Raw genomic sequence first — 27,915 nt, forward strand, 5'->3', positions numbered from 1 at the left:
CACCACCTTCTGATATGGATGTAAATGCCTTATTGCTTTCAGCAGATCTAGATTTTCCTTACCCATCATTTCAGTCTTGGAAACAGGCATTCTCAGCGGAAGCAGCGACACTTCCAAGCCACGATTCACAACTCACTGAGGGTGACCAAATCCAGACTAAGACTGGTGGAAGACTGTCGTGAATCACTTCCTCTCAGCATTTCAAAATATTAATTTCTCAATGAACTATGCTGTTTGTGTAGTTACTAACTAGGCAGAGGTGAATGTGACAGGGCAAAAGTTAGCAGAAAGATGCATATCTAACTTCTTCCATTGCTTTTGAGTAATCTGATTGAGCAAGAGAAATACAAGTGCACATCACCAAACAGTTCTTTAGCCCCCAAGGGATTTTTTATCAGTGGAAGTTCAGACTTGATATTAGGAAACATTTCTTTACAGAGAGACTAGTCAAACACTGGAACAGGCTTCCTGGAGAGGTGGTTGATACCCCGTGTCTGTGTCAGTGTTTAACAGGCATTTGGACAATGCCATAATAACACGCTTTAACCTTTGGTCAGCCCTGAAGGGGTCAGACAGTTGGACTAGATGATCATTGTAGGTCCCTTCCAACTGAACTGTTCTGTTCATTGAAGAATCCTGGTCTTGCTTTCAGTTCACTAATATCTTTTTGCATTGGCCTCAAAAAGTAAGGATCTTACCAGGACGCTCACCATATTGCTTAATTTTTTGCTGGAAAGGAAGGTACACAGTTATCTTCCATCTTACAGATGTGACAGGATCAAACATTAGTGACCGAAAGGACTGCTTTGCTCAGGTATGCTGAAAAAGTCTGTGAAAACTGGCAACTGAATCCAGTTGTGTGTCCAAAGGGACACTGGATCGGCAGCATTTTTACCTGAGTTCAGTTCTGCATTATACCAATGACTTGTCACATCTCCTGCTTTAGCACTCTTTCCAAATTAAAACTATAAACTGTCTTATTTTGTAATAAGAGCAATAAACCTTACAACATTGGGCAAAAGCCCTGCTGCCATGCTACAGCAAGTGTTCTCGATGCGAAGGTAAGAGGAACAGAGACAAAACCAGTCAAGCATGGAGACGGCATAAACTAGTTTCTTCTCTACAGCTTTTAGGTATAAAACAGTAATCTTGTATCCATGCAACATCATCCCCGTGACAAGATGGAACATGTGCAATACTGACCTGTTTCAGCAGACATCCTTGTTTGACTACCATGCCTCTGAATTCTTCTTTCAGGACCACATCATCATCACTAGAATTTCCTTCGCAGAAAAACCCACTGTCTGGCTGCATGACCACAAAAGAAAATTCAGACGTTACACAGCTGCTGCATGTTTATGCACATGTACAAATCTGGTTACTTGTTAGCTTCCCTCCACCCTCTTTTTTGCCACCCAAAACATCAACTCTTTTACTGGAAAAATCTCCCAGTGAAGTTGAGGATCTCTCCAAGTCACCATGGAAGCGTTATAGTGTGAGGTAGGACTACACCAATGAGTCTCAGGGCATCTGAGGAGACCTGGAGCATCTGTGTATATGTCAGTGCCTCCATTCTCCATGATTCTTGGTGTCACGTTTCCTCCATGATGGACAGGCTGCCTCAATCCCATGATGGCACAGGTTTTTAAATGCACAGATAGCAGTTCATATGAAGCAATGCCAGCACAGCCAATACACTCCAGGTTGGCCATCCCTGGACCCAACAGACCCTTCCTCTTCCTCCATCCATCACAACCATCTAGAATTCAGGAATAAAAAAATGCTCCATCTAGGCTGTCTTCTCCAACAACAAGAACTGTCCCTAGTTTTCTAAATTCTCAGTTTTCGATAGCTGTGATGTTGTGATGTGTGCACTGAGCATAGGCTGTCTCAGGATCCATGGATCACATCTATTTCACACCAGATAAATTGTGATGTTACTTACTGAAACCTTACACTGTTCAAATGATGTAAATGTAGATAAACATTTGTGTGGCTTAAACATCTGTGGTGCCTACTTGTACGATAGCAAGTCAGACATTGACCTGCTGTGACCTCCTCACACCACATTGGTATTGAACCAAACTAGAAACAAGCCAAAAGCGAGCAGAGTGCACATGGGTTGCTAGAAGTGTCCCAGGTAGCCAGGAACTGTGATGGTCACAAGGCTGCTTTCACCAGCAGTGTCTCTGCTGCCATTGCCACACAGGTGCAGTCTCCCTACTAGGGACACATTCTAGGAAAACAAATGAAGTAATGGGAGATTCATTTTGCTGAAGTCAAGTGAGTCTATGAGTCTAAATATAAACAGAATTGTAATATGCAAGCATTTTACTTGACAGAAGGCATACTTTTTTGTTAGCCTCAGTTCATAAGCCAAACATCTTTGAAATAGTATTTGACTGTGAGTGTGATATTGCGAGCACTTCAAATCAATTTACAGCATATGAAGCAATAAATTGAAAAGGTTGGGTAAGCTACCCAGGACATGTGTTATTGGAGGATATTAAAAAGTTTTGCTTCTCCACTTGCAAGCAAACTGTGTGTGTGTGTGCACACACGCTGAGTCAGATTTGATGGCTTTCCACAAAAATGGGTTTGTAGTTTTTGCCACTCAGAGAAGCCCCGTGATAATGAATTACCCTCTTCCCTTCCACTGAATCATCAGAGGAACTGATGGCTAAATTCTGGTCACTGGCGAAATTACCAGGAACAACGTCTAAGTTAAAAAGAACCCAGCTTGATCTCAGCACTCAGGTTACACTTGGAAGGGTGCCAGAAAAAAAAATGTCCTGCTTACAAATGTTTAAGTGAGCCAGTTCATTCTGAGATCATATAGAGAAATACAATTAACATGGATCTCTCAATTTCTGTACAATCTTTCCTCCAGGACTTAAGAAAACCAACAAGCCCGAGTAAAGCAGAGCATCAATAAGCCCGAGACAATAATAATAAAAAAACACAATCCACAGATACAACACTCACAAAGTAATAGTAGGCATCAGTGAGATCTAAGAAGGGTGTGTCTGACAGGCCCTCGGCAGCAGCCTTGGATGTATCTCCTGCAGGCTGTAGGTAGCCTTCACTCAAGAGGGAAGAGGCAAGCATGAGACCTTCTTTGCGATTTCGGACGGAGTTGCTAGACACCAGCCAGTCAATCACAGAGGTGCCTGGTTACAGAGGAACAAACAATATCAGCCACAAACGAAGACAGACATGAAGAAGCCTAAAAATACACAGGCAACAAACCTACTCCTTGTATTTACCAACGTCCTGAAAGATGTTCTTAGTGATAAAGCAGAGGGCTAATCTGGAAAGGTGCCTGGGTCATCCAGTGAGGTACAGCCAATCTGACTGCTGGCAGGGGCCTGCACAACTCTTGAACACTGTACCTGATGGAGAAGAGAGCTGGGAGGGGATGCGGGGCTGAGCTGGGAAGCCTCAGAGACAGGGACTAGGGAAGTACAAAGGACAGTCAAGCCTGGAGCAGGCAGTCTTCCAGGCTGCTGTGTTACTGACACAGTGCTGTCAAAACAGGTGACTTTTGACTCTAGCACCCACAGATTTGACTTGGAGCAGGACAGGAATCACATACATTGTGATGCAGCTTGTTGACAGAAAATTCAGAAAGGAATAATTCTTTTGGAGTTAAGTGTTTCATGCAACTTTCTACAAAGATCTACTTAAATCTTTCTGGCACTGGTTAAATTTCTTCATCCTCTCTTGCTTGCCATGGCCATAACTGAACACTTTTTCAGGCTTCATCCTTTGAGAACCTCCTGTGTTGGTCAAGAAAACATCTGCCAGGTTTTCTTCTCAAATCTCTCTACAGAGCTTAGAGCTGTTTTATCTATATTTAGCCTCTTGGCCCTGTGCTCCCTTTATTGTATGGAAAAGAGGGACAAGAGCTCCTTACCTGTAAAGCAGTGATTGAACACTTTTTTATCTTTTTCCAGCTTCAACTCCTTTATTCCCTTTTCAGGATCTTTCATTGAGAGGTACAAAGCACTGTGCATAAAAGAACCACAGAAAAGGTTAGAAAACAAAAAACTTTAGCCAGTTCATACAATAATATCATTGTCATTCATGGTGTCGTCATGTTTTGCTAGCATATTGCTCTCTGCAGAGCTATAGCATGGCTTAGTTTAATTTCCTGAAAAATTTACATTGCAAAGCCTGAAGGCCTCACAACTTCACTGTCGCAGCTGCAGGAGTAGAGGGGCGAGCACACGAACAGCTCACCACACCCCCATATTTTGAGAACGGAACAACCTGTGGTGGCTGTAGTGTGAACAGAGGAACACCCACTGCTGAGGCACTTTCACAGGGCCCCACAGCCTCAGTGCCAACAGGGGAGCTCACCGCTTTGTGCTATGTTCCCCCAAAGGTCCTTGGCCGAGCCGAAAACCTGTGACTGCGTCACCCCCAAAGCCGGCACACTCTCAGAGACCCTAAGTAACCTCACTGAACCCTGGTGTGACTTCCTTCTTCCCATCCGCTTTTCACTTGCTCTGAACTCTAATTACTTGGGGCTCTGGAATGACAAGAAGGACAAATATTAAATATCACAGGCTAAGTCCTTTGGCCTGTTTGTCAGGGTGATCCTCTGTTGACGCCTGTGAAGTCAGATTTAGTTGAATCTTGGCCCTGTGCAGTTTTACTGTCTTGTAAGGAGCACTGGTGGCTCATTCGTATCTTGGTATTTACTGCTTAGAGGCAAAAAAAAGGTTGCCCTTAATTTTTTTAAGTACTGACAAACAGATGGCTTCCTCTGTGTGCCCTTTATTTCTTCTTTTCCCTTTGCCATTTCCTCTGGCAGGCACCACTCTCCCCTCACTATCCAAAAACTAGGCTAACATCAGCATTTCTCTGGGGAGCAAAGAAAAGGTTTAAAATATTTTAGCAATAAGTTATATATTGTATAAAAATGCCTCTCCTACAAGAATCACACTTTGGCTGGGGTCTCCTTTTGCACTGCAGTATGATCAGAAATCTCCTTATCAGCAAAATCCTTTGATAAATAAGCATGTTTTGGTAAAAGATGATGTATTAAAAATGATCTTCCGAGTTCTGATCACTAGGTCATTTCTTCTACATTGTATGCTCTGAAACTGTTAGTCATGCAGAAGCGACTCCGAGTGAAACCAGAGAGGTAGTATGGACAAACATGCTCATAGTTCTTCCAGACCAAGGTGATATTTCTCGCACACAGCCTGCAGATGGAAGTAAATGAGGGAGCAGAGCTATGAGAACAAACCTCAGGTTGATTGTTTCAGGCAGTCTGATAGACTTTCTTGTGGATTTTCTGGCAAACCTTTGGCCTCCATCTATGCAATGAATTGCTTTCTTGATATCCCGTACCCAGGCATCTCTCTCCTCCAGGTAGGCAGCTTGAAAAAAGTGGTCCTGCTGCTTGGCTGCAGTTAGCTTGAAGACAAACTGGAATGACAAATTATGTTTTTTTTAAATGTTACTTCGGTGTAGCCAGTTGGGGACAATTAATCCAGTACCACTACGATGCACAGCCTACCTGTGCCTAAGGGCTATGGAAAGTGCCTTAAAGCCACAGCTAAATTTAAAAAAAATAAACCCAAACTCTGAAGAAAAGAATGAACAGACAGTGCAGGTAACTGACTCCTTTTGTTACTTCTCAACGAGCAATCCTGATGTTGTCAGTACAGCCAAGGTATGTGTCTCGTGGTTTAACGCAGCAGCTGGCAACTAAGCACTAGACAGCCACTCATTCCTCCCTCCTCTTCCCCTCAGCAGGACAGGAAGGAGAAATGGGCAAAAGGGGAAACTTGTGGGTTGGGATAAAGATAGTTCAATGAGGCAACAAAGTAGATATTACTACTAATGATAATAACAATGCTAATCATGAATATGCAAAACAAACTATATAAAACAATTTTTCTCACCACTCAATGACCGATTCACAGTCAGTCCTCAAGCAGTGATCACAGAACCCCGAAATCCCCAGATTTCCCCCAGAAAGATCAAACTCCCGGAAACAAGGAGAGCAGATAGCTCCCTGCACCCTGGCCAACCCCCATTCATAAACTGATCATGACATTTATGGTATGGAATATTTCCATTGGCCAGCTTGGCTATCTGTCTGGCTGTGCTCCCTCTCAGCACCTGCACACCTGTTCAGTAGCTGAAACTGGGAAAAAGTCCTTGATTTCATAGCAACAACTGAAACATCAGTGTTACCAACACTCTTCTTGTACTAAATCCAAAACACAGCAGCTGCTGGGAGGAAAATTAACTCTACCCCAGCCCAAACCAGGACAGTGTGGCACTGATATAGCTGCTGATTTTAACTTTTGCTTGGAAATTCAACACAGCTCTGAAAGGCTGAAGTGCCCAGCCCCTGCAGGCTTACAGTGGGTGTAAATTCGTCTTAATGTTTACTGAGATGAGGTCAGCCTGAAGGGGGAAAAAAAACCCACAGCGTGTTGCTCAGCTCCTGATTCACAAGGGGAGAAAAGGTCACAGTCACATCGGAGAGTAGATGAACACATTTGCAGCTTAGCAAACTTTTCAGGGCTTGGTAGGGAGATGATACATCTAACCCTTGGCTACACCTTATGATCACTACCTATCTAAAAACTCTATCAAAAATGGAAAGACTGTATTCCCCCAAAATGAGAGAAGATCTTTTAAAGGTAGTTCTAAGCAGAAAAAAGATAACACCAACCCGAAAACAACCCCCACAAAGTTCACACTGTTTGATCTCGTTTTCATCCAGTGGTTTTTTGGAAGGAAAATCGGATCTAATTACTCAGGCAAGAGGGTTTCCACTTCCTCTAAAATATAGTTCCCCATAAGTGGAACTGTAATTTGTTCTGTAGTTGTATTAGAATAAATACAACAGGTTCTGACTCAGCAGGCGTCTAAAAATGACAGGCTAATCAGCAAGCAAACAGTATGGCTTTATAAGGGCAAGTAAAGCAGAGACTATCGTCACAGTCCAGCAGTTAGTCTCAAACTCTTCTGAAACAGTTGGACAATGGCCCTTGCCAACCCAGGGCTCAAAAAACCTATGACGGGCATGCGGCGGGAATGCATGGTCATGCAATTCTCCTTCCAGGCACGATAATACAGTCTCCTTCTGTGGGTAACCCCCAGTAGCTAGGCAGAGCTAGAAAGAGCAGGTGGTTCTTGGTGATCCTGCTCTGAGTGGGATCTCCCAGGTAATGGCCCTCTAAAACCTTTTCTTTCCAGGAGAAATAGACATTTACAACTTCTTAGACTCAGCACAGGATTAACGGCAATCTTTATTCTCTGCCCCATCCTTTTATTGCACTGCCTCAAAGAGAGCTTTTAAGTTAAGAGCTCCTTTTCCTTAACAGATGTCATTCTAACAAGACTTCATAAGGATCGACTTTTTTTATATATATATACAAATATGGGGTGTGCACAAGGAAGGGAAAAAAAAGAAAAATGAAAAGAAAGAAAGAAGTAGAAGAAAGAAAAAGAAGAAAGGACGGAAAAAGGAAAGCCAGCATGTCCAAACCTGACACTAGGGATACTGCCTCCACTCACCACAAAACCCAAGGACAGGTATAACTCTCCTCACTTTACCCATATGAGAAGGTGAAGCTTGCTCTCTCATGCAGTCTCTCACACTTTCTTTCTATTTTTCTAATGCTCTCAGAGACTTCTGTCTTAGTCAGGCATCCCTGCAGTAAATTTCTTTAAGCTATAATTGGTTAATCTTCCAGATTCTGGGGGAGCCTTTGTCAGCAGAATTCCTGGAGGCGTAATACCTATCTGATGCAACTGAGTTGCTGAAGTAACAAATGACTGACTAAAGATATGATTCTTTGCTCATACTACAAATCCTGTTTTACCAACAAGTATTTTTCAGGAACCTTATAACAAAATATGTATGCTTGTACATTTATCTTCCTACATTTATCTTCCTGTATCTTATTTCCTGTCAAACAGGCTCTGAATTTGTGAATATAGTGATCTGTGTGTGTCATTGGGAATTGTGACCTCAGTCCGTGCACCTGCTACCCTCAACCTTAGAGATCCCAAATGTGCAGGCAACATTTGAACTACTTTCTCTAAATCAGTTCTGGTTTTTGCTCTCTCTCTGAGCATAGATGTGACTCACAGTCACTTGCGAAAGCCCTACAAGTAACAGTTCAGTGTGTGATTAATACAGATAGCATGAATGTGAAGTGTGTGGGGTCAGGTAGTTACCAAATAGTAATAAAAAGGTTTGGAATTACAGCTTTACTGGGGCATCTGTGTCACAGCATTTATCTCCTTCCTGTCTGAGCAAGCCAGTTGTTGCTCTTTGACAACAAATAAATGCTTCCACTGCTCATGAAATAGTTTCCCACACCTTTATTCTGAGGCAGCTAGATTTATATTTAACATAGGAGTTGCCCTATTCAGCTGCTAAGTGTCCTCACAACAATATAATTTAGCTCTGCTCTCTGACAGACTCAGAAATTAAAAAAAAAAACCTAAACAAATCCCATTCTGAATTGCTCCTTTTGAAGTATCCCAAATGTTTCCTGAGCAGTCACACCTTTCAAATACTATACAAGTCCAAGCCTGCTTGTGACCTTCTACGACAAGTGAGAGTCACCACTCAGGTGGAATCTGGAATTTGTAACCACAAGCCTTTTGCCCCTTCAGTGCCTCCAGGAGTAAAAGTATACTGTCAGTCATTGTTGTAAATAAAGTACTTACCATTCTTTTGCCAAAATCTTGGCATGGGCTGTTAATAGAGCTTCCTTTTAGCGGGACCATCCCTTTGGGGCTGTTGTCAGCCTTCCGCTTGTAGAATTCAACTCCATCTTCTAAGAGCACGACCCACATGGGCTTCCAGGTATTAAACATGCTGCCCTGCATCAATAAATCACTGTGTATATTACGTTCAATAAATCACTCTTCACATGATATCTGCTGAAGATATGACCTTTCAGGGAGTGTCTGACTGATGCTAAAATAACTATAGTTAGTGTCTCAAGAGGAATATACCACAACCGCACTCATCTTACTATGCTGTTTAAAAACATTGTTGTTGTTCTTCTGACCAGCATTAATTTCCCCTTGTAGTCATCCCAGCCATGAGTTTTTCAAAATCGCATTGCCTGCCTCAGAGGTGTTCCTTTTCAGTATCAGTTAGTCCCAGCCACTGTCTTCAAGATGACATAGTGGCAATATTCTGAATAATCCTCAAAATTTCTGGATGTAACAGGCACATTAGGACTGTCTCATTAACTTGGGCATCCCATGCTGTATTTAGGACTTGATGCTACAAGACAGTCATTGAGGCTTGGCTGTCTGATAAGAAAGCACACATCTCAGAGGACTTCTAGACATAGAATCACAGAATGGTTTGGGTTGGAAGGGAGCTTAAAGATCATCTAGCTCCAGCCCCCTGCCATGGGCAGGGACACCTTCCACTAGACCAGGCTGCTCAAAGCCCCGTCCAACCTGGCCTTGAACACTTTGAACAAACTGTAAGAGTAATGAAGAGTTTAAGGGCCTGAGGCTGCAGATCTCTAAATGCTGCGGTGAGGAATCGAGGTGCTTCATTTCATCTTTTAAAGCTTTTACTTCCTATTCCTGAAACACAGCTGTTGGATGGAAGAAATACAGAGATAAAGACAGGGCTGGATCCTACATATAATGAAACTCTCAGGGACTCAGAGAGGAACAACCTGTTTCTCTGTGTTGAGCACGATTAACCGCTAGAATTACTAAGACTGTTGCACTCTAGCTACGTAACCTCTCTGGTCCTGCCTGCAACCAACTTCAAAAGTGGTCACAATCCCAGATACCCAAGTGACTTACTGCTCAGCCAAATGAACATTTAAATATGCGGAATACCAACACTTCCTCTGAAGAGTTACCAAAGCACAATCAACATCTGTGTGCCCCAAATCGGAGGCCATCCTTCAAAAATATTAGCTTCCCTTGCTCTTTCTGTTACCAAGAGAAATCTAAATTTATACTCGTCCTTCTCCACACACGGTATCCCTGTCCTCCTCAGACCATGGAGCAGTGCTAAAGCTGCAGACAGAAGCAAGGCAGCCACTGTTGTGCTGTGAAAATGGCTTGTTTTGATTTGTTACAGCTGAGACCTGTGCAGAGTTAGTTACATTTGCGTTTGGTATTTTGGCAAAAGTGAATGGGACAGAATTATTATTATTATTATTATTCCCCAAATGAACCCTTTGTCTGTCACATCCTTTTTTGCTGCCCTACCTTCCAAGAAAGGCCTTTTGCACTCTGAATCAAGACCTTATGTTCAATGACAGGGTGGGGAGGGAAAACTGTCAGCTGAGATCTCGCTAAGAGCAGGACCTGCTTCCAGCCTCTGCAGCCCTCACTGGAAGAAGGTGCTCCACAAATGAATGCTACCTTCTAAAGGAAAGTCATTGCCTTGGAGGCTCTCTGGAAACCCAGCTAAACAGGGAACTACAAAAGAGACTCTCATCTGGGTACCACATATAGGTTTACTTTTGTTTTCTTTTGATTTTTTTTTTTAATAAGCCATAAGGATTTATTATTTTTTGAGAGCCCAAATTGACCCACTGGTTGATTTTCTGCTAAGATATCAATTAAGATGATTAGCCAAGACAAGGGCTGCTGCAATTTCCTTCTTTTTTTTTTGTGGGTTTACCACAGGTTACAATACTTCTGCTCATAAACAGACAAGTCCAGTACTTCCTGAAAACCAGATTCTGACATGCTCTGCCAATGGAAGCTACCGTGCAGCAGTGTCAGACTGCCAGTCTCAGATCCACACCATCAGCAAAGCCAAATATGGTCACACTGTTCTTATCTAAAACATCTCATGAAAGACAAGCAAGCAGGATACTGGATTTGATTTTCCTGGATGAAAATTCAAATTGTCACACCTACTCCAAAGACTGCAGATACAAACAGGTGTTCCTTGAATTGCTCGCTGAAATCATTAGCCACTTGAAAAAAACACACGCAACTTCCCTTTGGTAGCACAACTTAGTTTTATAACATCTGCAGCACTACAAGATTAGAAAATTAGCTGTTTCTTATGCTCAAAAGATGACACCTAGTCCCCAAAATATACAAACAGATGTTTAAGCTGACCTAAATCAACACTGAATTCTGAACCCACATTTACTAGAGGTCGCATTGTCCCAGCTAATGCACTGACCCCCAAGCACAGCACTGTTCCCCAGCCGAATGTAAATATCAAGAGGAGAAAGCCAGTGGCAAATGGCCTTCACTCTCTGCAAAGAGAGCGGTGGCTGCATGGATGACTCCTTTGGGAGGTCAAATCCTTGGTTTCACTTTACAGGCATAAAGGAGAGGAGGAGCATACATAATCAGCAGGTAGGGTTAATCAGGAGCATGCTCATCCTTGCGTGAAGCTCCGGTTGTGGAATTCACAGCAGCCTCACTGATGTACTGAACAGCTGGTACCCATGTGATTTGTATCTTCTGCTCCTTCTGCTCTCCAGCCCTTCCTCTAGCACACTGCTGTTCCTCACCACCAGCATAAGCTCAGTTCTATAAGGACCCACCTGCGAGGCTGTTCTAGGAAATGGGCACAATTTCGACTTCCCTGTTGCCATTGCAATAGCACCCAGCAGCAACTTTAGTAGCACGTACACAGAGGTACTTTTTGGGGACCCAGCAACTGCAGGAACATGAGCAACTGACACTGGCACATCTGCATGCATTCCCCAGCATACCCAGCCAGGCACAGAGTTTGGGATCGTTCCAGTGTCTAAGTTTCCAGCCATTCCCGTCATGGAGGAATATAGATTGTGAGCCTCTTGCTCTATGTATCAGGCCACTGGAACTAGAGATCTACAATGTGTACAGCACAAATTTGGCTCTGTCCTTCCTCATGACAGCATCACTGCCACTTTGCAATTACTTTACAAACTTAGTTCCTTTCAGTGTCAGTGGAAATAAGACAAGGAGTGGCCTCTTCACAACAGTGGTCCCAGTTTAGAGATCCCTCCAGCCAGCTGTTCTAATGAGTGAAATTCTCATTTTGCTGAGCAGAGACAGCACAGGAGAGAGCTCCTCTCTTGCACCAGGATTGACACCATTTAGTTAGGCTGCTTTAAGCCAGACTGATCTCACTAAGGATTTAAATGAAAGTCAAGGCCGTATCCTATGGGCCCTATCACAAAAGACTCGAGAGGAGAGGTTGCTGTGGGGCAGCAACTGTCTTCCCAAAGAAGAGAAGTGCCCGTGGCCCCACACACTCTCTCGAGGCCAACGTGATCTGACCTCCTTAATCTCACTATGCTTCCTTGATGCTTAACTCAGCAATTAAATGCAACAGAGTAGGCTGTGGCCACTTCAAACTGTTACCTGTTTTGCAAAGCTTCTACTGAGGGAATTAGGTTACTTAACAAAAATACAAATCTTTTGATCAAAAGGTACATCTGAGATATGTGCAAAATGCCTTTTGTAGTATTCTGACAAGATACGACTGGTAGCAAGTACCTCTATAATCACTAATATCACATAGTTTTACTGCTCAAGGAATTCTGTTCATTTGCCTTTTCTTTTTGGAAAAAGATGATCCTTTTTTTAATAACTGAAACCAAAGTACATTTCGCTACGCCTTCCCAATCTGTTCTGAGTTATCTTCCTCCTCCCCTCAGTCCAAAACTGCCCACTTACCTTCTTAACCAAGTAGCCCTCCCTTATCCGCATCGGTTCTCGCTCCATGTCTCAGGAATCCCACTCTCAGGTCTATCAGCACTGGCAGTTAAGTTCCTCTGGCAGCAAAGTCTGTGGGTTGGCGTTTTTACAGTACAGCTGTGTCACTTTCACAAGTTCCTCTGCCTGCTAATCACATGAAAACAAGCCCATTTCCTCTTACAGAGTGAGAGATAGGGAAACGCATAAGCACGTGTGTATTTATAGTATGCCTCTGACAGAACATGCAACAGCCTGACAAAATGCTCAACTGTATCAAATACAGGCAGCCTTGATGACAGAGTCCTGAGAAATTAAATAAGCATTTTAGTGCCCAGTCCCAAGAAATCAGGCCCAGTCCACAAACACATGCACTCTAGCAAAACAACAAACAGGGCGGTGTACTGTGTTGCTGCTTGGTGCATGCTAAAAGGATCTTGGAGACAGGTTTCCAACTCTCCGGTTCTGTCACTTCATCCTGTCTTCGCAGTCTGACTCCCAGTGGGGGAGCACGTGGGGTCTGGCAGCGAGCTGGAGGGCCCTCGCTTGGTTAATGACCATGCGCCCTCTGCTGATACAAGAAATTTGTTCATCAGACTTGATCGGGTTTTGGAGTTTGATTCTGAGGCCTTCCAAAGACGTTAGCTGTCAAATACGCATAAGTGGATTAAACCAGCAGATTACATAAAGCACCACAGAATGTCACTTTGTATGAGCATCTTCTACTTGCTGCAGAGCTCATTTGGCTATATTTGGTAAAAGATAAGGCAAAACCATAATTTTCCAAAAGCTGATATATAGCAAAGTCACAATTCCTCTTCCCTAGACAGAAGGAAGGGTGGTGGTATATGGCCGGCAATACGCAGGCTGCCGCATTGCGAAGAGCAAAGTATTCTCCCATGCACAAGACTCCAAGTCACTTTTACAGCTGAGCCCATTCAGATAAGGGCTGATCCCAGGGTTACTCCACCTGTCACCTCTGCCACTTGTAAAGATCCCCGAAGAGGGATTTCTTCCACAGACAGAAATTCCTGCTCTCCATTTGACTTTGTTTGTCTCAGCCTTTACTCAAAAGTATACAGAAGTCTGACAAGGTTTCTATGCTTCCCATAGAGCGCAAGAGCTCTCAGTCCCCAGGTGTAAGAAATCAAGCAAGGAAAGGAAGAGACCAGCAGGGCTGAGTCAAGACTTGCTGGTCAAACTAACGAGCAAGATGGAACTGCACAGGCAGTGGAAGCAGGGACAAGTACCCTGAGAGAGTATAGGGATGTTGCCCGGTTGTGTAGGGATGAGGTCAGGAAGGCCAAGGCACAGCTGGAGCTGAATTTGATGCCAAGAATAACAAGAAGGGCTTCTACAGGTATGTCAACCAGAAAAGGAAGGTTAAAAAAAGTGTACCCCCCATGATGAACAAGAACGGCGATCTAGTATCAACAGATGAGGAGGAGGCTGAGGTACTCAACAACTTTTTTGCCTCAGTCTTCACTGGCAACCTCTCTCCTCACCCCTCCTGAGTCAGTGGACCACAAGATGGGGACGAGGTGGGTAAAGCCCCTCACACAGTAAGGGAAGATCAGGTTCGTGACCGCCTGAGGAACCTGAATGTACGTAAGTCTATGAAATGCATCCCAGGGTCCTGAGGGAATTGCCTCATGTAGTTGCCAAGACACTCTCCATGATATTTGAAAAGTCACGGCAGTCAGGTGAAACCCCTGGTAACTGGAAGAAGGGAAACATTGTGCCCATTTTTAAAAACGGTAGAAAGGAGGACCCTGGGAACTACCAACCTGTCAGCCTCACCTCTGTGCCTGGGAAGATCATGGAACAGATCCTCCTAGAAGCTATGCTAAAGCACATGGAGGACAGGGAGGTGATTCAAGACAGCCAGCATGGCTCTACCAAGGGCAAGTCCTGCCTGACCAACCTAGTGGCTTTCTGTGATGGAGTGACTACATCCGTGGACAAGGAAAAAGCAATAGATGTCATCTATCTGGATTTTTGTAAAGCCTTTGACACAGTCCCCCACAACATCCTTCTCACTAAACTGGGGAGATATGGGTTTGATGGGTGGACTGTTCAGTGGATAAGGAATTGGTTGGATGGTTGCTTGCAAAAAGGGTAGTGGTCAACGGCTCAATGTCCAAATGGTTGCTGGTGACAAGTGGTGTCCCTCAGGGGTCCATACTGGGACCAGCGCCGTTTAATGTTTTCATCAATGACATAGTGAGATCGAGTGCACCCTCAGCAAGTTTGCAGATGACACCAAACTGAGTGGTGCAGCTGACATGCCAGAAGGATGGGATGTCATCCAGAGGGACCTGGACAAGCTGGAGAAGTGGGCCTGTGTGAACCTCATGAGGTTCAACAAGGCCAAGAAGAGGCTCCTGCACCTGGGTCAGGGCAAACACCGGTATCAATACAGGCTGGGGGATAAACAGATTGGGAGCAGCCCTGCCGAGAAGGACTTGGGAGTACTGGTGGATGCAAAGCTGGACATGAGCCACCAATGTGCACTCGCAGCCCAGAAGGCCAGCCGTATTCTGAGCTGCATCCAAAGAAGTGTGGCCAGCAGGTCGAGGGAGGGGATTCTGCCACTCTAACCGCTCTGGTGAGATGTCACCTGGAGTCCTGTGTCCAGTTCTGGAGCCCTCAGCACAAGAAGGACATGGAGCTGTTGGATTAGATCCAGAGGAGGGCCACAAAGATGATTCGAGGGCTGGAGCGCCTCTCCTGTGAGGAAAAGCAGAGAGAGTTGGGGCTGTTCAGCCTGGAGAAGAGAAGGCTGCGGGGAGACTTTACAGCAGCCTTTCAGTACCTGAAGGGGGCCTGTAGGAAAGATGGGGCTTGTTGCGATAGGACAAGAGCAATAGCTTTAAACTAAGATTTAGACTGGATATAAGGAAGAAATTTTTCACAATGAGGGTGGTGAAACACTGGAACAGATTGCCCAGAGAAGCAGTGGAGGCCCCGTCCCTGGAAACATTCAAGGCCAGGTTGGACAGCGCTCTGAGCAACCTGGTCTAGTTGAAGATGTCCCTGCTCACTGCAGGGGGGTTGGGCTAGATGACCTCTAAATGTCCCTTCCAACTGAAAGCATTCTATGATTCTGTGATTCTGTTAAAAGTCCTAGTTGCTGACCAAGCCAATCATTCTTTAGGCACTTTGCAAATCAAAGATTCAATATATGCTCTCCAAATCTCTGGCTGTCACGTGTATTTGACATCAGCCAACAGATTCTAAAATTATTAGAGAGACAGAAACTCACTGTCCTGGGTTTGGCCAGAACAGGGTTAATTTTCACCGGACTCCAGGAAGGGGCACAGCCGGGGGGTGGGGGCTGACCCCACCTGGCCATACAGAGCCGGGTATTCCATACCATGTGACGTCACGCTGGGTTCCGGTGGGGGGGGGGGTGCGGCGGGAAGGCACTCGCGGCTTGGGCGGGCGCAGCGCCGGTCCGGTTTCGGGAGAGCGGCTGTTGTACGGTTCGTGGTTGTGTTTTCTCCTTATTTGTATCGTTGTTGTTCCTGTTTTCCCTCTGTTTGCTGTTCTGTTAAACTGCCCTTATCCCGACCCACCAGTTTCTGCCTCTTTCTTTCCATTCTCCTCCGCACGCCGGCGGGGGGAGGGGCGGCCGCGTGGCGCTTTTGTTGCCGGCGGCAGCCGAAACCAAAACATTTAATTGGCGCCCAACGTGGGGCGGGGATAACGGCAGGGCTGAGCAGCGGGTGTTAAAACTGCTTTCATAGATTTTGTTAAAATTTATTATACGCATTTACTGTGCTAGTTAAAGTCGCCGGTAAAAATGTTTCTGACTTTGATCAAATATCTGTGCTACGTAAATCCTTACTTGCTGTATGTGTTTACTGCCATGCTGTTCATCATCGCTGGGAAAAAGATCAGGATGATGATTTTGCTCTACCTTACGATATCGACTTATGATATGATAACATCACTGTGCATGAAATTAGTCTTGTATTTGCATGCGGCTCTGCGGTCATTCCCGTACCTCGGATCCTATGTCTTAGAATTTGTGAATAATCAAACCCAGTCTGTGGGGAAAACCGAAGGGGATACCTTCCCCCACTCTTTCGCCCCCCCTCTCTCCTTCAGGCCAGTTCTAACGGCTTTTGATAATTTCGAGTACCCCTGGGATGCTCAGGGCAGCACTCTCCTTTTGTTATGCCTCCTGAACGGGTTTTGGTTTTTGTTTAGGGCTAAGCAAGTCGTTAAGAACATCGTGCAGAGACCTGCCCCGGGGCCGGATAGCTGTGAGTGGCTGGGTGTGTGGGACAGCATGGGCAAGTACCTAGGGCAGTGGACACCCCCGATGTTTTTTAAACTCACCCCTGAGCAAGTACAGAATCCGGAAAAACTAGTAAAATATCTGCAAAAAGTGTGCTGCCACCCTGGGAACTCCAGAGAGACACAGATCACAGCAACGTGCTGGGGTCTGGCCCACGCCTACCGAGCTGCCCTGTTTAACACTGTTCAGTGCCCTAAAGGGGAAAAGGGGGGAAACGAAGCGGCAGGCGCTGCGACTGGCGCTGCCCCCCCAGCCGGCCCTGCAGCACCTCCAGCCCAGCAGGCAGTCACAGCCCCCCCGACCAGCACCACCGCTGCCACAGCTGCAGGGTCTGCCTCGGTTTCCCCAGCGGGCACAGCAGATGCTCCAGCCCCAGCTCCAGCCACAGGCACAGTGACTGAGCCCAATGACCAACCTGTGCAGGTAGCAGTCGCCCCTGTAAAACTAAAGAAAGACGCAAAGAGAGCAGATCGCTCCAGGAGGGATGACGATGAGCCAGGGTCATCGCGGGAGACAGAGACAGAGATCATCACCCGGTCCCTGTCCCTGGGCGAGCTGCGAGACATGAGGAAAGACTTCAGCCGCCACCCTGGCGAGCACATTGCCACCTGGCTGCTGCGGTGCTGGGATAATGGGGCCAGCAGCTTGGAATTAGAGGGCAAGGAAGCCAAGCAGCTGGGATCCCTGGCCAGGGATGGGGGCATTGACAAGGCCATTGGGAAAAAGGAACAAATCCTCAGCCTCTGGAGGAGACTTCTGTCAGGCGTGAGGGAGAGGTACCCCTTCAGTGACGATTTTGTATGCTATCCTGGCAAGTGGACCAATATGGAAAGGGGTATTCAGTACTTGAGGGAATTAGCTGTGCGGGAGCTGGTTTACTGTGACACAGACGATGAGCAGGTACCCACAGACCCAGATGAACTCCAGTGCTCACAATCCATGTGGAGGAAGTTTGTGCGGAGCGCACCCTCCTTGCATGCCAACTCACTGGCAGTTGTAAACTGGAAAGGTAAAGAGGCACCAACAGTGGATGAGGTGGCTGTCAGACTCCGCCAATATGAGGAAAGTCTCTCTTCCTCCCTTGTCTCAGCTGTGAATAAACTGTCCCGACAGTTCCAGCAATTCAAAGAGGATATGTCCTACTCCCCACCTGTGCGGGCCCGCATCTCAGCTATTAGGGGCAAGCGTTTCTCTGCTCAGGAGAGAGAGTACAGAGGCTACACACCACGGGGCACCCTGTGGTTTTACCTGCGTGACCACGGAGAGGACATGAGGAAGTGGGATGGAAAACCCACCTCAAGTCTAGAGGCCCGAGTACGTGAGTTGCGAGGGAAAACAATCACCAAAGGGGATTCTGTTAGGAAAAGTGCCGCTCCAGTTTCCAGAAGCCAGCTCTCCAGACCAGGTAGAAAGTTTGACCTTGATTCTGATCCTCTGGAGGGGACCTCCAAGTCATTTTTACAGCAGGTGAGCAGCAAATTCTCTGACGAGGATTAGAGGGGCCCTGCCTCCAGCCAGGTGGAGGAAAGGGACAACCGTGTCTATTGGACGGTGTGGATTCGGTGGCCTGGCACGTCAGATCCACAAGAGTATAAAGCTCTAGTGGACACTGGTGCACAGTGTACTTTAATGACATCAGAGTTCAAAGGGTCAGAGTCCATTTGCATTTCTGGAGTGACAGGGGGGTCCCAAGAGCTGAGTGTACTGGAGGCTGAAGTGAGCCTCACTGGGCAGGAGTGGCAGAAGCACCCCATTGTAACTGGCCCCGAGGCTCCGTGCATCCTTGGCATAGACTATCTTAGGAGAGGCTATTTCAAGGACCCAAAGGGGTATCGGTGGGCTTTTGGCATAGCTGCTGTGGAGACGGAAGAAATTAAACAGCTGTCCATTTTGCCTGGTCTCTCGGAGGATCCTTCCGTTGTGGGGTTGCTGAGGGTTGAAGAACAACAGGTACCCATCACAACCACAACGGTGCACCGGCGACAGTATCGTACCAACCGAGACTCCCTTCTCCCCATTCATCAGCTGATCCGTCAACTGGAGAGTCAAGGAGTGATCAGCAAAACTCGCTCACCCTTTAATAGTCCCATATGGCCAGTGAGAAAATCTACTGGAGAGTGGAGACTGACAATAGACTACCGTGGCCTGAATGAAGTCACACCACCGCTGAGTGCTGCCGTGCCAGACATGCTAGAACTTCAATATCAGCTGGAGTCAAAGGCAGCCAAGTGGTACGCTACAATTGACATCGCTAATGCATTCTTCTCCATCCCTTTGGCAGCAGAGTGCAGGCCACAGTTTGCTTTCACCTGGAGGGGCATCCAGTACACCTGGAATCGACTGCCCCAGGGGTGGAAACACAGTCCCACCATTTGCCATGGACTAATCCAGACTGCACTGGAAAAGGGTGAAGCCCCAGAACATCTGCAGTACATCGATGACATCATTATATGGGGCGACACAGCGGAGGAAGTTTTTGAGAAAGGGGAGAAAAATAGTTCAGATCCTTCTGAAAGCCGGTTTCGCCATTAAGCGAAGTAAAGTCAAGGGACCTGCACAAGAGATCCAGTTTTTGGGAATAAAATGGCAGGATGGGCGCCGTCAAATCCCAATGGATGTCATCAACAAAATAGCAGCTATGTCTCCACCAACCAGCAAAAAGGAAGCACAGACCTTCCTGGGTGTTGTGGGTTTTTGGAGGATGCACATCCCAAATTACAGCCAAATTGTGAGTCCTCTGTACCACGTGACCCGGAAGAAGAATGATTTTGAATGGGGCCCTGAGCAACGACAGGCATTTGAACAGATTAAACGGGAGATAGTTCATGCCGTAGCCCTTGGTCCAGTCCGGTCAGGGCAAGATGTTAAAAACGTGCTCTACACCGCAGCCGGGGAGAATGGCCCAACCTGGAGTCTCTGGCAGAAAGCACCAGGGGAGACTCGAGGTCGACCCCTGGGGTTCTGGAGCCGGGGATACAAAGGATCCGAGGCCCGCTATACTCCCACTGAAAAAGAGATTCTGGCAGCATATGAAGGCGTTCGAGCTGCTTCAGAAGTGGTCGGCACTGAAGCACAGCTCCTCCTAGCTCCACGATTGCCGGTCCTGGGCTGGATGTTCAAAGAGAGGGTCCCCTCTACGCATCATGCCACCGATGCTACGTGGAGTAAGTGGGTCGCTCTGATCACCCAGCGTGCCCGAATGGGAAACCCCAGTCGCCCAGGAATTCTAGAGGTCATCATGGACTGGCCAGAAGGCAAAGATTTTGGAGCATCGCCAGAGGAGGAGGTGACACGTGCTGAAGAGGCCCCACTGTATAACCAGCTGCCAGAAGATAAGAAACAGTATGCCCTGTTCACGGATGGGTCCTGTCGCATTGTGGGGAAGCAGCGGAGGTGGAAGGCTGCTGTATGGAGCCCTACACGACAAGTCGCGGAAACTGCCGAGGGAGAAGGTGAGTCCAGCCAGTTTGCAGAGGTGAAAGCCATCCAGCTGGCTTTAGACATTGCCAGTCGAGAGAAGTGGCCAGTGCTCTATCTTTACACCGACTCTTGGATGGTGGCCAATGCCTTGTGGGGGTGGCTGCAGCAATGGAAGAAGAACAACTGGCAGCGCAGAGGCAAACCTATCTGGGCTGCCCCACTGTGGCAAGATATTGCTGCCCGGCTAGAGCAGTTGGCTGTAAAAGTCCGTCACGTGGACGCCCACGTCCCTAAGAGTCGGGCCACTGAAGAACATCAAAACAACCAGCAGGTAGATCAGGCTGCTAAGATTGAAGTGGCTCAGGTGGATCTGGACTGGCAACATAAGGGTGAACTCTTTATAGCTCGGTGGGCCCATGACACCTCGGGCCACCAAGGAAGAGACGCGACATACAGATGGGCTCGTGACCGAGGGGTGGACTTGACCATGGACACTATTGCACAGGTTATCCATGAATGTGAGACATGCGCTGCAATCAAGCAAGCTAAGCGGGTAAAGCCTCAGTGGTATGGAGGACGATGGCTAAAATATAAATATGGGGAGGCTTGGCAGATTGACTACATCACACTGCCACAAACCCGCCAAGGCAAGCGCTATGTACTCACAATGGTGGAGGCCACCACCGGATGGCTGGAAACCTACCCTGTGCCCCATGCCACCGCCCGGAATACCATCCTGGGCCTGGAAAAACAAGTCCTGTGGCGACATGGCACCCCCGAAAGAATCGAGTCGGACAACGGGACTCACTTTCGCAACAGCCTCATAGACACCTGGGCCAAAGAACACGGTATTGAGTGGGTGTATCACATCCCCTACCATGCACCAGCCTCTGGAAAGACTGAACGTTACAATGGGCTGCTAAAAACCACTTTGAGGGCAATGGGGGGTGGGACTTTCAAAAATTGGGATACCCATTTAGCAAAGGCCACCTGGTTGGTTAACACCAGAGGGTCCACCAACCGGGCTGGTCCTGCCCAGTCAAAACCTCAGCGCCCCGTAGAAGGGGATAAAGTCCCTGTAGTGCACATGCGGAACATGTTAGGGAAGACGGTTTGGGTTAGTCCTGCCTCGGGCAAAGGCAAGCCCGTCCGTGGGATTGCTTTTGCTCAAGGACCTGGGTGTACCTGGTGGGTAATGCGGAAGGATGGGGAAGTCCGATGTGTACCTCATGGGGATTTAATTTTGGGCGAGAATAGTCCATAAATAAATTGTATAAAGTTAGTTGTTAAATAACCCTGTCACTGTCTGTTATCACTGTTATAATTGTTATATTTTGTACCAGTAGTAGCATAGTAAGAATCGTCCAGATTAAAGAAGGATGGACTTTTTCAATGAAAACCTAGCAGAGCACAGCAATGATGGAACTGGACCTGGTTTTCAACAACTGGCATCCAGCAACTTCATCAAGATCAACATCTCCTGCAGACTGTGGGCACGGGCTGCACCAGATACATCAGCCGTGAGCTCCGGATGCAGCAAGTGACCGCCCATCACCACACATCACCTCTCCTGCCACGGAAGACCGTAACGACAGATGGAGCCCGAAGTCATGGATTAAATGAACTCAACGGACACTTTAGAGTGATGATCCATAGACTAAGGGAATGATATCTGGAGACAGGAGAAGTGGTGGTGATCGACCGGACAATGGGGGACCTGGGCATGACGTAGATGGTATGGAATAAGGGGTGGATAATGTCCTGGGTTTGGCCAGAACAGGGTTAATTTTCACCGGACTCCAGGAAGGGGCACAGCCGGGGGGTGGGGGCTGACCCCACCTGGCCAAACAGAGCCTGGTATTCCATACCATGTGACGTCACGCTGGGTTCCGGTGGGGGGGGGGGTGCGGCGGGAAGGCACTCGCGGCTTGGGCGGGCGCAGCGCCGGTCCGGTTTCGGGAGAGCGGCTGTTGTACGGTTCGTGGTTGTGTTTTCTCCTTATTTGTATCGTTGTTGTTCCTGTTTTCCCTCTGTTTGCTGTTCTGTTAAACTGCCCTTATCCCGACCCACCAGTTTCTGCCTCTTTCTTTCCATTCTCCTCCGCACGCCGGCGGGGGGAGGGGCGGCCGCGTGGCGCTTTTGTTGCCGGCGGCAGCCGAAACCAAAACACTCACACATAGCTAATAAAAGCTTCATGCTCTCTCAAAACCAAGCTAAAAGTAAAAACTTATCACTAAAAAATGGTCAAAAAGCTCTGTGTCACATTTACAGTAAGGAATCTGCCTACCAGTCCCAGGACCTGGAATGAAGTGAAGATGCATTCCAGAGCTAAGATGATCTAACTGAATTTCTGAGTTATTTCTGTAAAAGCTCCCCTTTGTTTCCCACAAACCTTAAAATGATGCTTGATGGACTCAGGAGCTTGTAGATGACCCCTGTATAATGTCTTTTTTGGTCAGTAATTCCTTTTGCATTAAGAAGGTGAATTATTTACTTTTGTTCTAGTGGTTCCATCTTTGGGAAAAGGTACACTTTTTTGTCTCTCTGATTGGATAACCCAAAAATACAGATCATAGACAACAACAACTCAAATTAAATACCTCTCACTGTGTGGTTGGAAGTCAAACTATCCCTTTATTAGCTGCCTTGAGGACATAATGCTACAGAGCATGTGGCAAGCATTAGAGACCAAGAACTGGCTCACAGTTAGTACTTCCTTCTGTCTCTACCTTGCTGCCCCTCAGACCTGACGAAACGAAACCCCTTCCCCAGCTGGAAGGGCTTATGGGGAACAAAGACAAAATAATTTGCCAGCATTTTCCTCCCTGCAGGCAGCCTTTCAACAGTTTTTCCTGCTGGTCTGCTGCTGCTGGTTCAGTGTTTGTGCTGAGTCAGGATGACAGGGCCTTGCACAATAAATTGATGATTTGAAATGTCCAGGGACAGATCCTCTTCAGCAGAACATCTATATAACCTTATACTAAAAAGAGATTTAATGTGAAAAAAAAAGGATGCTGAGTCCACAATTTCACAAAAGCTCAGTTTCTCATTTACCTGCATGAAAAGCACTTGGAGGTGTGAAATGCAATTCTAGACACAGTGGCACCAAGCCAATGACTCCAGAATTTACCATTAGCTACCTAAGCAACTCAGTGCTAAAGCACAAAATTACCTCCATCCAATATTAGCTGGAAGCAACTACTTTCACAATGCTTTTTTTCTACATATTGTTTCTATTTAATCTTTAAAGCTCAGCTATTCCTTTTGCCCCTCTACCTTACGAGTCTGGAACAATCCTTTTCTTTTAACACTGAGGCTTGGTTTCACTTAACACACATCACCACAGGGGAATCAGCGCTTCATCTTCTCCCAGGCAGAAATGTCCTGATCAGCTAAATCATTCATGTGAAGCAAAATGGTCCTTAGTCATACAGTGACCATGGCAGGTGTGAGGGACAGCCTGGACTGCTGATGCATGTCTTCTTTGTGCAGCCACTCCTAAAGAGCAGCACTGGGCACAAGAAAGAGGAAGAGCTGTATTTCTTCTAGCTCTACACAGAGGGAAGGACAGAGCTTTGTCTGGAAGAAAGGGACCTGCATTGTGGAAACCTGCTATAACTTACCCTGTTCTCCCAATTCTGTCCAAAGTAAGGTGCATGATACTGGATTAGCAATACTTGTCACAACAGCACAATCTGCAACAGAGGTGAATATCTTAGTTCAGTTTACTGGCGAGGGATCTGTTCTTGTACAGGAGATCTTGCTGCTGTATTGTGGGGTTTTTGTCTGCTACTTCAGTGTCCACTTCTGCAAGCATTTAAAAAAAAAAAGCAATCAACCACATTTACCTGAGCAAGGGATCTAGCTGAGAGACTGATGGGCTTTCTCATGAAAATTGGAACCATACCTTTGCAAATAAATGTGTCAGCTGCAAGGAAGACAGGCGGTTTCTCAGCTTGTTACATCAGCTTCACTGCTCTCTCTACTAGCCCTGCACAGCTGTTCTTCAGACATGTTTGCTGCACTGTAAATGCCATGAACGCACTCCATCTGTAACAAAGCACGTGAGTTCTCCATAAATATGCATCTCTCCAACAAAGCAAGCTGCATTTCCAGGGGAAATTAAACCAAATGCTATATGTTCAAAATGATTGTCTACACGGGAGAAATAATACAGGCAAGTGGTTTACAAAGGTGACAAAGATTCAGTCTGGCTTATAGCTCAGTAAAACCCTTTCTTACTTCTGCGCAGAGGCCTCAAAAGCATTACAGTATTACACTGAGAGCTGGCAGGTGCAAGTCTCAGCACAATTCACTCCATACGGAATCACACATACGGCTATTTTTAGTGAATGAGAGATTGTGGCTTTGCATCCACTTCTTGAAAAGAAACCCAAAACCAGAACATTTCCAAACTTAGCACTGTGTTAAGAAAGTAATCAAAGAGGGGCAAGTGTGAAAAGACTATTATAGATATTGTCCATGTCACCTTGGAATCTAAATGCTGTGGGTTGGCCATCATAAATCAGCCATCTTGTTCTGACCTCAAGGCACATTTTCTATATTGAATGTGGAGCTATGCATCAGGATTAGTGCATTAACTCTATGTGGGAAGGCCTGCATAAATGGTAATACTGAAAAGCTTACACAGTTGACATTATCATGCATAGAGAGATCATGCTGAGTGGATGCAGCTGAGAGACCAAATGGATTTCTCCAGAATGTTTTCTAGACAAACTGGGCCAGCACAAAGCATAGACAATAGCTTGTCTGGATATTAGCCCTGACTTTTCATTGGATGCATCCAACCTCACCTGTGACGTACTCCCCTCTCCCCTACAGTAGTTCCCCATCAGTGATACATGCAGGCAATGTAGCTGCAGCAGGGAAGGCCTAGGCACAAGAGAGAGGTCTTGGAGGATGAAGCTGCAGTGCAAGAAGACTTTCCTAGTTCTGGGAAGAAAAACAAAGATGAGAATAGCTGAGCATGCTGGCTGCAGCTCACCACTCCCTTCAAAAGCACTAAGGGGCTGGACAAGGCACAGCAGAGTGCTGCAATGTTCCTGCCCCAAGGGAGTGGAATAAGCTCAGTGTACCTTGCTGACTCCAGATAACACGCTGGGAAGCCTCAGATGCCAGGGGAAACAAAAGGTAGATTTGAACGACTGAAAAAAAAACCTCCCCAAAAATGCAGTTTTGCACTTTGCAAAGACATCAAAAATTCCAAACCTCACCCTGAAATGTAGATGCAGAGAGTGGAGGAATGGACACAAATTTATGTCTTTGTTCCTGGAAGTAAATTACTGCTATAGCTTAAGAGAAATGGGACCTTGTCCTAAGTCTATGATGATCTATTTAGCTTTCAATCTTGTACAGGTCAGCACATTTGCTCTGTGCTCCTAGCAAAACCACACTGCCTCCTTCTTCCTGCAGGTATTTTGCTCCCTGCAGAATATCAAGCAATTAATGTCAGGTAACCATGCAGCAGCCTGAGGGCTGGGACCCATGGAAAATCCCCATGGAGACTGGAAAGGCACGGGTTTCTCTAGCCAGGGCCCATCCCACCACCTTCAGTGAGGGAGCAACCCACAGCATCAGGCACCTCCATGGGTATGGGCTAAGGTCAAGTCAGGTAGCCAGCCTGCAGGTCAGGATCAACAGCATCCATGGCTGGATATGTCTGTGGCAGAGCTAGAGACCAGCACTGCTAAGCATAACTTAGGAAGGGACTGAAAGCCCAGAGCTGAGCTGAAATAGGGCGCATGGGCAGAGTGTGGGTGGAAGCCCCAGGTGAGGCTGGTCAGGGCCATTAAGGTAGGCAGCAACAAAACTAACCTCCCAGAAAGACTTGGCAAAGGCTATCCCTCCCCTTGATCTACATGGATAAAGAGCATCTGGTAGGATCAGATAAGTAAATGCACTAACGCATGCAAAGTTATCAGACTGATAAACAGAAAGGCAATGCCTATATTTAAAATTCTTTCTTCACAAATGTTCTACTCTCACCACGTTTCACATGGTACAACAGTTACTCAGGCTACGCACACACAATCCATAATATGACGCTTTTTTAGTTCTTCCTCCTGTTTGCCACTTTTTGCCATAGTGGTCTGGAATAAAGTCACAGCCTGAGCTGTGTTCAGAGAAAGATGATCATTCAGGCAGAAATAATAAGGGAAAAAAACTTTGTTATAGATCTGACCTCTCATGTACGTGGGAAACTAATTGCAATCAATGTCTTCAGCTACACACAATTTACTACCACATGATATGTCTGGCCCATGAGATGAGTAAAACTGATCCCTGGCAATAGCCATTATCCTTCACACACCACCTCAAGTGATACTATCAGATTTCCCATGTGTAAGGCCTCTGTGATTTCGTACTGAATTACATTTAACCTCACAGAAGCGGAAATTGCTGCGAGCAAAGCCTTCAACAAGCCACAAAGTGCAGCAGTTTCAGCAGAATATAACAAAAAATGAGAATTCACTTGAAATAAGCAAAAAAGATAGGGAGAAATGCACATGTGATCTTTTGTGATGCCATACTGTTATGATATACATGCCTATATACAGCAGCTGATTCCTCATATGAAAACCTGTGCATACCATTTGATTGTTCGATGATTTCCAAGACATTTTCAAGACCATTCGTTGTTGACCTCGACAGTGGTTGGAGGGATTCATTTTACCTAACTTTCGGTCAACTGCATTTGAGGACTTTCAAAGTCAGCAAACATCTTTGCAACAAATCGATGGAGTTCAGTGTATGATTCGTGATCAAATATTGGCCCCCACTGTGGGATGAGTTGCTACTGCGACTTACTACTTTATTAGACGCAACTACTCTTTGATTAGGTACTCTTTGACAATACAAGAGTCTTAGATGACTCAGCAAGCCCAAAAGATTCTTCTCCCATGTTAATGTTGCTAATGCTACACTACCTTATCATACATAGGGAAATGTATGGGGTTTTTTTAATAGCATTTATTTCACTCTTGACTGTTCAGTGGCAGAAGTAATGGCTGCACTGTGTAACAGCTTCCCTATAGGGGAGTCCTTGCTGCCAGTGACTGCAATCGAAGATAGGATGTTACTTATAAAACTCATCACATGCACAGTTCTGAGAAGCAGGGATCATGCCCTGCCCTTAGCTTTGTGGAAACTAGTCTTAGCTGGATACCTGATCAAGGCAAATAAAGTAGGATGGGGTTTTTTGCAGAGGTTAAGTTTTCAGCAGAATGTATTCTTTTGCTTAATATTCACAATAAAATGACTTGACTAATTAACTTGCTTGCACAAAGAAATGCAGCGGGGTAATGCTGTATCTTCCATTTGGCTTAGCAATACCACATTTTACCACCATATGTACATCCCAGCTTTAAAAAAACTAAGAAAAGGTCAGGTCCAGTGCAACACGCAGCTCTGAAATTCTTGTAACAAAATCATGAACCCTGCCATTATGTCCAATCAAACAAAAAATATATTTGTGGCCCGAATTCTGTCAG

At 46.1% G+C, this 27,915-nt stretch overlaps 1 protein-coding gene across 2 annotated transcripts in view; it reads right to left on the reverse strand.

Annotated features, from left to right (window-relative positions):
- The window catches only part of PLEK (pleckstrin), a 31,753-nt gene that overhangs the window by 3,714 nt on the left and 124 nt on the right, over nt 1–27,915 (reverse strand). Inside the window, exons 2-9 of one of the 2 annotated variants that reach the window (XM_075413294.1) lie at nt 24,312–24,454; nt 24,028–24,211; nt 12,661–12,771; nt 8,713–8,868; nt 5,258–5,439; nt 3,917–4,008; nt 2,986–3,170; nt 1,204–1,308 (exon numbers count right to left, since the gene is read on the reverse strand). In XM_075413294.1, the coding sequence (XP_075269409.1) occupies nt 1,204–1,308; nt 2,986–3,170; nt 3,917–4,008; nt 5,258–5,439; nt 8,713–8,868; nt 12,661–12,708 (768 nt within the window). In that variant the 5' untranslated portion in view covers nt 12,709–12,771; nt 24,028–24,211; nt 24,312–24,454. Of the gene's footprint in view, nt 1–1,203; nt 1,309–2,985; nt 3,171–3,916; nt 4,009–5,257; nt 5,440–8,712; nt 8,869–12,660; nt 12,829–24,027; nt 24,212–24,311; nt 24,455–27,915 lie in introns of both variants that reach the window. The other variant, XM_075413293.1, reaches the window with a different exon arrangement.

This window comes from Opisthocomus hoazin, chromosome 2 (assembly GCF_030867145.1).
Source record: "Opisthocomus hoazin isolate bOpiHoa1 chromosome 2, bOpiHoa1.hap1, whole genome shotgun sequence".
Classification (NCBI taxonomy): Eukaryota; Metazoa; Chordata; class Aves; order Opisthocomiformes; family Opisthocomidae; genus Opisthocomus; species Opisthocomus hoazin.